At 53.0% G+C, this 8,692-nt stretch overlaps 2 protein-coding genes across 6 annotated transcripts; both read right to left on the bottom strand.

The window, feature by feature from the left end:
• Window positions 1-584: 584 nt before the first annotated feature.
• Window positions 585-3,756, bottom strand: MYL6 (myosin light chain 6). Of its 5 annotated transcripts, XM_080935224.1 has the most exons (8): window positions 3,681-3,698; window positions 3,225-3,252; window positions 3,014-3,033; window positions 2,309-2,452; window positions 1,951-2,124; window positions 1,794-1,871; window positions 1,463-1,507; window positions 585-762 (listed from the first exon to the last, which is right to left on the bottom strand). In XM_080935224.1, exons 4-7 carry the CDS (start codon window positions 2,376-2,378, stop codon window positions 1,479-1,481), a joined length of 351 nt encoding a protein of 116 aa, XP_080791350.1. In that variant the 5' UTR covers window positions 2,379-2,452; window positions 3,014-3,033; window positions 3,225-3,252; window positions 3,681-3,698; the 3' UTR covers window positions 585-762; window positions 1,463-1,478. The 5 variants fall into 5 exon arrangements, with proteins under 5 accessions (XP_080791350.1, XP_080791349.1, XP_080791347.1 ...); XM_080935223.1 differs by lacking the exon at window positions 3,014-3,033 and having other exon boundaries at window positions 3,681-3,756; XM_080935221.1 differs by lacking the exons at window positions 3,014-3,033; window positions 3,681-3,698 and adding an exon at window positions 3,494-3,540.
• A 78-nt stretch (window positions 3,757-3,834) lies between these two features.
• MYL6B (myosin light chain 6B) lies at window positions 3,835-8,141 on the bottom strand. Its single transcript, XM_080935220.1, has 7 exons — window positions 8,022-8,141; window positions 6,616-6,832; window positions 6,033-6,060; window positions 5,677-5,820; window positions 4,708-4,881; window positions 4,217-4,294; window positions 3,835-4,123 (listed from the first exon to the last, which is right to left on the bottom strand). The coding sequence occupies exons 2-7, from the start codon at window positions 6,784-6,786 to the stop codon at window positions 4,095-4,097; spliced, it is 624 nt and encodes a 207-aa protein (XP_080791346.1). The 5' UTR covers window positions 6,787-6,832; window positions 8,022-8,141; the 3' UTR covers window positions 3,835-4,094.
• Between the last annotated feature and the right edge of the window lie 551 nt (window positions 8,142-8,692).

The following is an 8,692-nucleotide window of genomic DNA, read 5'->3' as shown; positions in this document are numbered from 1 at the left end:
TTCACCAGGGCTGGAGAGGTACTTTGAAAGCCACAGGCCTACAGACTTCACAAGAGGCTAAGAGGCCACATGGCCATTAAGAATGCGGCGGAGGCAGAGGTGGCTCTCACCTACTCAAGATTAGCTCTTGAAAGCACATCCTACAGCATGGATCTGAATCCTTTCAGACAGTGGCTGCATTCCTTCCCTTATTAGGGAGGCAGGCCCTCGCCTACTTCTGTTGCTGTTGGCCCCTAACCCTGCAGCAGACAGGACAGGCTCTGGCACTAATATGTCCTGGCTTTAGCTTCAGTAAACATTCACAAACTTTCCCACAAAAGGTGTTTGGTACTTGGATGGGTGGGGGCCTGGTTCAAAGAAGCCCAAGGGCCAAGAATTTAACCTGACAAGGAATAGATACCCACACCCATAAAAACATAGCTACCTTCAATCCTATGGGGATTTATGACTTTATTTCCCAAAGGGGCGCCTTTCATTAATGAGGGCATGGTCCAGTTTCCCAAAGCCCTGCCCAGCTTGAGCTGTTTCAGGACAAACACCATCACATTTTCCTCCTCACCCTGCTCGGGAAGAAAGAACCAAAAGAGCAAAGAGAGCAGATTTTATTTGGTGAAGGCAAACATCATCCAAAAGAAACCAGATGGGCGGGGCAAGGTGCTGTGATAAGGGAGCCTTGGTGGCCACACAGAAATCTCACACTGGGCAAGAACAGGCTCAGGATACATAAACGTCCTCAGCCATTCAGCACCATCCGGACAAGCTCTGTAGAGAGAGGAGGTAGAGTCAGCCAAGGAGAGGGCTAGGGAGGGGACCCACGAGCCAGGAGACCAAAGACCATGAAGGTGGCAGGAGGGAACATGCCCATAGCAACCAACCTTGGGGTCAATTTCCAAAAGAGCCACCATGAGTGACCGGTTCTCTCTGTCCCTGGTTCCCCTCCCACTAGCCGTCAGCCCCCACCCCACTCTAAATAGCAAGAACATAGCAGAGGCAGAAAAGCTCTCAGCTACACCTACAGTTACTGTCAGCCACTGGCAGGAGGAGAGGTCAGTTTTGGGTTAGGGTACCTCCAAGCTGTCCAACAGAGGAATAGAAAAAGGACTGTTTTGTTTTAGCAGCAGAATGGGGCAGTTAGCTCCCCCCAGCCCCTTTGCCAATTCTCCATGCACCAGTATTGCCATAAGACAGCCTTCTCTATAAGCTGGTGAAGAGTTTCCAGACACCAGCACCAAGACCTTTGTAAGTCAAACTTCAGAGACCATTCTAGGAGAGAAAGGAGGTACCTAACCCCCAAACTGCTTCCTTATTGAGGAGTTCCTCCCCTCCCAAGCCAGCTCCATGCAGAATCATGCCAGGAAGAAGGCAGATGGTAGTAAGGTCCGGGCAAGGGCTATAAAGCACAGGCTGGGAAGAAAATGAAACACTAGGGAGATACTAGAGGAGAGGCTGGGAGGAGCCGTACCCGCCCCATGGGCCCGTCACCCCGACAGGATATGCCTCACAAATGCTGCAGGAAGGAAGAGACATTAATGGTGAAGACAAGACACAGACATGGGGTGAAGGGGTCAGGCAGTGGGGACAGACATTGTTTACTTCCACTCCTAGCCCACCCTTCATACTCCATTCCCCTTCTTTTACTGTTCTGTCCCCAGCCGTTCCCACCTAGGCTGGACTGAGCGCTGCCCCTTGACTCCTGGCTCCCTTCTAGAACCGAGTCTAGAAATACAATGCCTCCTTAACATGCCCCAAATGACCGTTTCCTCAGAGGCCCCAGTTTCCAGTCTGCGCCTCACCTTCATAGTTGATGCAGCCATTGCTGTCCTCATGCCCAGCCACAAGCATCTCCACTTCTTCCTCAGTCATCTTCTCGCCTGCAGAGGAAAGAACGTTAAGACTTAGAACTACATCCCAGTGGCAGCTTAGCTCCAGAGCACGGTTACAGCCCCTTACCCAGTGTGACTAGGACATGGCGGATCTCAGCACCCATGACGGTGCCGTTCCCTTCCTTGTCAAACACACGAAGGCCTTCGACGTAATCCTCGTAGGTTCCCTGGTCCTTGTTCTTGGCCACAGTCTGCAGCATGGGCAGAAAGTGCTCAAAGTCCAGCACCTTCACGTTCATCTCTGCCGTGTGGAGACATAAGTGTCAGACAAGAGGTCACGAGTGTTCTCAGGACACAGTGTAGAGAACAAAAGTGACTGACTGAAGAGGGGACTGCGTGGAGCCAAGATAAAACCTGCTCGTTTGGCACCTATGAAGATAAAGGGATGATTTTAGCTGATGAACCCAGAGTTCTTGAATGCTCACCATCACTCTTGGGGTTCCCCAGGACCTTGAGCACCTCGGCGTTGGTAGGGTTCTGGCCCAGGGCCCGCATCACATCCCCACATTGGCTGTACAGGATCTTGCCATCGCCTGTTCGGTCAAACAGCTGGAAAGCCTCCTTGAATTCTGAGGGTTCAGATGAACAGCAGCATCAGGGATTAAGCTAGTGCTTGCACAATTCTACAAATTCAACTTGAGTCATGCTGCAGAAACCAGATATCTTGTCCTGTACATCGAAGACGGCTCCTAGGAATCTATTTCTATCAACTCAAATGCCCCACATAAAGACACCCAGCCCTCTTTTTTTTAACCTCAAGGTGGTAGCCATCTGTTTACACACCCCCTGAGTTGCAGCAGCCTAGGGCTACTACACAGGCAGGAATTTGCCACCGCCCAGGCTAGGTCCTGCCCATATAAGGAAGTAGGAGCGGTGGCCTGGACTCCAGCCTCCCACCCTTACCCTCCAAAGACCATACAGAGAGTGAATCTAAGATATATCCCTAGCAAACTCTCCAGTCCCCATCTTAACAAAGTATCAAGTCGCCGTTCTCTACAGTATCACAATCCAAGCTCAAGGAGGGACGGTTATCACAGGAGAGGCAAAAAGCAGAACACACGCATAATAGACCCGACACACAACAGGCGTTAATTACATTGTTTCACATACCCACACCACCTAAAACTCACCCAGTGCTTGGGGCTCAGATCTAGAGTGGAAGGGGGAAGGAAGAAAGAATGAGAAAAGAAAATGGAGGATCTAGAGCAGAGGAGAAGGAAATCCACGGGGCACTCTCCTGGGAGTGCTGGAGATGACAGGTTGGGATCAGAGGATAGATGCTAGAGGAAGGGGTCCCTCACGGTAAGGATAACCTCAGTTTGCGGGTCAGAGACTGCCTACCTGCGGTCTGGTCCTCGGTGAAGTCACACTGCTCGGAGAAGAAGGGATTGGTCAGTTCCTGAGGTCCAACCCCGCAAGCTTCTATCCCCCGCTTTACAAACTCCCGTTTGAAGCCGAGGACTCGCTTCCCAAGGCAGAGCCCTAGACCTTCCAGCCCCACATCCAACCTTCCAAACCTGGGCGCGCCCACGCCCACTGCTTTCTCTACCCCCACCCGCGGTCCTCTCCTGGCCCCAAACCCCCCTAATCTCCCGATTCCCAGGGCCCACCATCTCGGCTGCAGAGCTCTGCGGGACCTTTTCCGGCAGTAATGGCTCCGACTCCGGACCCAACCCCGGCCTTAGTACGTCCCACGGCGCTTGACGTCACCCTCCTCAGTTTCATCCAATAGGCATGCTAGTTTGGGCTCATACAGATGACGCCACTACATTAGTAATGAGATTGGGGGGGCACTACCTCGGCTCAGGAGCTCGGCGGGAGCTTGGGTGGGACTCTTGAAAGCCTTTCTTCTGAGCTGCAGCAAGAGCTGGGGTTTTGGGCTTTTGCAGAAGAGAGAACTGTCCGTTCCCATCCTTCCCCTTTCTCAAAAGAAAACAGTCGGAAACCAAAGCAGGAACCATGATTTTATTTCAAAACTGCCCTCTAGTGGCAGGAACGCGCTTCTGGCCGCACAGGAGGTGGGGCAAGTTTCCGACACCGCAGGTTCTACGTGTGGTGGGGGCGGGGGGGTGGGGTGGAAGGAAAGTTGTCCAGCCCTGGAGGCTGCGCTAAAGTCGGACCGGGAAACGCACTGCCTGCACTTCTGTCAGGTTGATGGAGGACCCTTGGCTCTCAAGAAGACACTAGGGGCTGGAGGACCACCTGAGGAGCTCAGAGGCTTAGGATGTGCTTCAGGAAGGCTGCACAAGAGGAGAGGACTTCAGAGACTGACCTTCGGGTAACTCCCACCCCCACCCTCCAACCCCCCACTCCCGGTCATCCTGCCCCCTCACCCTCATAGTTGATGCAGCCGTTGCTGTCCTCGTGGCCTGCCAGAACAGTCTCTACCTCTTCCTCGGTCATCTTCTCTCCTGAACCCAAACACAGTTAGAGCCCCCCGCCTTCCCTCCTCACCAGCCCAGTCACTCGTGGGGTGTCTCGCCCTCTTGCCCTGCCCTTTTTCTTTCCACATGGCACAAATCAACAGTGCCTTGGAGCTGGTGAAAAGCTTTGACAGACAAGCTGCTGGAGTTGAGACTTGCACGGAATCGACCCAAGTGTGTCTTTGCAAAGAGGGACATGAGGCCCCACCGTATTCGCTGCCCTCGGCTCATTGTTGGACACTTTAGCCTCTAGATGATGGAGTCCCTCAGGTTCTGCCTCCACGGTACTGGCCCTCTCAGTCTCCTGCCCATGACTGCAGGGCCATAAGCCCAATCCAGGCTCTACCTGGCTCTCCCCAGGTCCACCCTCTTCTCCATCCCTGTTCTGGGCCCTGCCTCACCTAGAGTGGTAAGAACATGTCTAAGCTCCGCTCCCATGACTTTGCCATTGCCCTCTTTGTCAAACACACGAAGCCCCTCTAGGTAGTCCTCGTATGTGCCTTGGTCCCGGTTCTTGGCCACTGCCTGCAGCATGGGCAGGAATGTCTCAAAGTCCACCCGACGGGACTTCAGTTCTGGTGATTAGACAGAGGGGAGGGAGGGAGGGAGGGAGGGAGAGAGATCACTGAGATGTGGGATCCAGTGTCATCCATCCATGCCATACGTAGTGACTTTTATCCCCTTTATAGCATTCAAGTTGTTTTCCTTCCCTGTGTCTGACAGTTTTTTAGTCTAGTTCTCTGTCACCTTACCAATAGCTTGTCTGTGAAAATTGATACTGTTGCCAGGCCTGGTGGTGCAGTTTTGTAACCACAGCTACCAGGCAAGTTTGAAGCCAGTAGAAGGCAGATCTCTGAGTTTGAGGCCAGCCTGGTCTCAATAGTGAGTTCCAGGCCAAGCAAGGGTATGTAGAGACCCTATATAACAACAGCAACAACAATATCAGTAACCCTATCTGAATAATAATAATAAGTTAAGATTTTTAAAAGAGAAAGCAAACTGGGGATTAGAGCTGCTGGGCTGTAGGTTCTAGGCCAACCTGAATAATTTAGTGAGCACCTGTCTCAAAAAGTAAAACACTAAAGTACCACCATAATTAAGGGCTTGCCTGTCTGAAGTGCTGACCCAGCACCACATAAAATGGAGGAATCCCACTACTCCAGTGGACAGGAGGTGGAGGTGGGAGGATCAGAATTTAAGGTCATTCTTGGCTGGGATACTGAAATCCTGTCTCTAAAAAAAGGTGGGGGGGGGGTGAAGAGAAAGTTGCTGGCTAGGTATGGCGCTCAGTGGCCCAGGAAGAACCCTGGGTTCAACCCCCAACACCAAGAAGAAAACTGAAACCCCACAAATCTCAAGGTTCCTCTCACCATCGCTCTTGGGGTTCCCCAGGACCTTGAGCACCTCGGCGTTGGTAGGGTTCTGGCCCAGGGCCCGCATCAGGTCCCCACATTGGCCGTACAGGATCTTGCCATCGCCTGTTCGGTCAAACAGCTCAAAGGCCTCTCTGAACTCTGATGTAAGGAGAAGGCAATGTGACCAGGGATTCCCATCACCTCCAGACAGAGAGGTTTGCTTCCGCGATTATGTGCTAGAACTGGGCACAGGAGTGAGGGGAACAGGACAAGTGTGGGAGGTCTCAAGGTCAGGACTGTCGTTAGAACAGAGAATCTGACCAGGAGTTTGGTGTTGGACAATGGGGCTTAGAAAATAGGCTTCTCCTCACCCTCCAGCTGGTCCTTGTTAAACTCGATCTGTAGGGGACAAAAAGGGCAGGTGAGGAGATGACAGGGATTATCTAGTCCCTCTCTAGCACAACCAACTGGCAGCCACTTTTGGGGAGGGGCCCAAAGGGATAAGGCTGGGAGCCCGGCCACGTTAGTCCCATTCCCAGCTCTGGGCTTTGGGAACATCCCAAGAGGAATTATAGGGGAGGGTTTCTTGGGAACAGGGTTAATCCCATACCACCTGTTCCTTCCCCTCCTGCTACCCAGTCCTGCGTCCCTCACATAACTGGGGGCTGAACAAAGGCTAAATTTACCCCTGCCCCCAGCTGTGATTGTCTGTCCTCTTCAGTCTCCCCTCCTGGGGTTCAGAGATGTGGCCTTCTGAGTCCAGCAGCCCAGCTGAGCCAGGGACAGACGGCACCTCTCTCCCTTCACCTTGAAACCTGGCCTGGGAGCCCCAACCTCATCCCAGCCGTTCATTCATTCCCTACCCTTTCCACGTATTCCCGGATCCCCACGGCTGCACGGCTGCACCGAATCTTTGAACTACCCCTTCCAGATTCACACTTCCCCAGGACTCACCACCACCTTGGAGAGATCAACAGGGGGCTCCTGGGTTTTTGCAGGGGGCTGGGGGGTGGCCAGCTCAGCCTTGGTCTTGGCTAGAGGAGTCCCAGCTGTAGATTTGGCAGCAGGCTTAGAGATAGAGGGTCCTGCTGGTTTCTTCACAGGAGCATCCTTCTTGGGAGGCATGATGTCAGGTGGCCAAAGAGCAGTGTGTGGATGGGGGCACCCATCTCTGTTTAAATAGGCAGGGAGTCTGGGTTGTGAAGGGGCGGGGGCAGCGGCTGGGACAGCGAGCCAGCTGGCAAGGGCGAGGGAGAAGAGACTTATGCCTGCCTGCCCTCACTCTCCTGGCCTCCTGTGGTTCAGAACTCCTGCCCCCAAAGTATTCTTCCCTCTGACACCACTCCCCTAAAGCTGAACAGAGTGCTTTCTTTAAGGGTACAGGGAAGAAACAAGGGACTCCTCGGAATAGGGACTGTTAACCTCCAGGGTGAAGATAGGATGTTTGCCAGTGATTCTGAGATAGGCGCTAAGGGAAGAGAGGAAAAAAACTAAACTGAAAAAACAAACAAAAACTTGCATTTGTTTTAGACCGTGGAAAAGCCCATGCAAAGCAAGGACTTAGGGGTGGAGTGGGGGGAGGGGAGGGGCTGGGCAGAGTAACAACCTAGCGTCAAGTAGGGAGTTTTAGAATATGTTCTGGAAACAGTGAAAGGTGAGAGGGGGAGGTCTTTCCACTCCCTTCTGCCAGCTCCTGTATCCTTAGAACTTGCAATCCCTGGGCCCCCACCACCTCCCAACATGAAATGATGCACAGTAACCAGCACGTGGGCTACCCACTGTCTCCTACACCTAATGCTGACTTAGGGGTTCCAGTGTAGGCAAGGTTTAACATCTGTCACATATAATTCCAAAGAAGGAACATTTTTCAACAAGACAAAAGGATGCCTAATGAGCATGGAGAGAAAACACACACACACACACAGGGAGGGGCCCTGGGAGTCAGTGAGCCCTCTAATAACCCCAAAGATTACAGGATCTAAGGACTTCATAGGTATTCACACTGGCTCACCACCAGTCAGGATCACAACAAAAACCTTAGCTCAGGTTTGAGTCACAAGCTGGAAGCGCTGGCAGAGGGGTGTTTGGAAGCTAGAAGGGGGTTCTGGCTATTCTGTTCTTGGATAAAGAAGATTTAGGTAGCATTTTGAGAGATTGGCCATTCCAGTTAGGCCCTGGAGTTCGCAGAGCGGCAGAGTGTGCCTCCCATTTGCAAAAGAACGTCAGAATCTTTTTACTGCAAATTGTCCCATTTTTGGAAAATAAGGAATCCTTCCCAAACAACACATCTGTTTCCCTCACTTACACCCACTCCTAAGCTTTAGAGAGGAAAAAGGCCGTTCCAGCCCCTCAAAACTCACCTTGCATGGTCCGAGGAAGGGGCAGATGGGGGGCGGGACTCAGGGCAACTCCTGTCCCTGAAGGGTTAACTGCGGAGGCCGCAGAGCATGCTGGGATTCGTAGTCCGCGCGCACACGCAGGCTCACAGGAAACCTTTCCCCAGAGGTAAGAGTTGGCGATGACTTCCGGCCTGTGGTGGCGGTTCGTGACTCAGGCTCTGAAGCGTGCGCGGGTTCCGGAATTGAACGGGCTTGAGCCGTCCCCACCCATGACCTTAAGGGTGCAGACCCACGGAAGCCCGCAAGGCTAGGGGCGTGGCCGGGAGGTGGGCGGGGCGGCGGCTGAGGCTGCTTTCGCTTCCTCCGGCTGTTTGCTGCGGAGTCACGTAACTTGCAGAGTTTTGCATTTTATTTCTTTTACACATTTGATCTTAGCCGAGAGACCTAGAAGCTGGTGACTGAAGTAGATGTTAAGATTTACAATTTAGCCTGGTCATCTGCTCCAGACTCCCCTCCGAGCCGAGGCGTTTCTGAGGCCTCCTATGCACCGCGGTCTCCCCCGGGAGACAAACGCAGCGCCGGGCTCTGCAGCCTTTCCTTCCTTTTCCGACACCATTGCCCAGCCTGAGTGTTTGCACTTTCTCCCTGTCCTTTACCGAAGGTCTGGATGCAGAGAGGGAACCGACCCACAG

The sequence above is a fragment of the Micromys minutus genome (genome assembly GCF_963924665.1).
Source record: "Micromys minutus genome assembly, chromosome: 22".
Lineage (NCBI taxonomy): Eukaryota > Metazoa > Chordata > Mammalia > Rodentia > Muridae > Micromys > Micromys minutus.
The sequence above is the reverse complement of the archived record's forward strand: the minus strand, read 5'-3'. Positions and strand labels throughout refer to the sequence as shown.

What these genes read in the sequence shown, in the direction of transcription:
- MYL6 (XM_080935222.1), bottom strand. An exon ending in GGGGAACCCCAAGAGTGATG is followed by an intron (nt 2,125 to 2,308) that starts GTGAGCATTCAA and finishes TCCACACGGCAG; the next exon opens with AGATGAACGTGAAGGTGCTG. An exon ending in CCATGTCCTAGTCACACTGG is followed by an intron (nt 1,872 to 1,950) that starts GTAAGGGGCTGT and finishes TTTCCTCTGCAG; the next exon opens with GCGAGAAGATGACTGAGGAA.
- MYL6B (XM_080935220.1), bottom strand. Translation starts at nt 6,786, where the DNA reads ATGCCTCCCAAGAAGGATGCTCCTGTGAAGAAACCAGCAGGACCCTCT. An exon ending in ACATGTTCTTACCACTCTAG is followed by an intron (nt 4,295 to 4,707) that starts GTGAGGCAGGGC and finishes GTTTGGGTTCAG; the next exon opens with GAGAGAAGATGACCGAGGAA. An exon ending in CGGCTGCATCAACTATGAGG is followed by an intron (nt 4,124 to 4,216) that starts GTGAGGGGGCAG and finishes CCTCTTGTGCAG; the next exon opens with CCTTCCTGAAGCACATCCTA.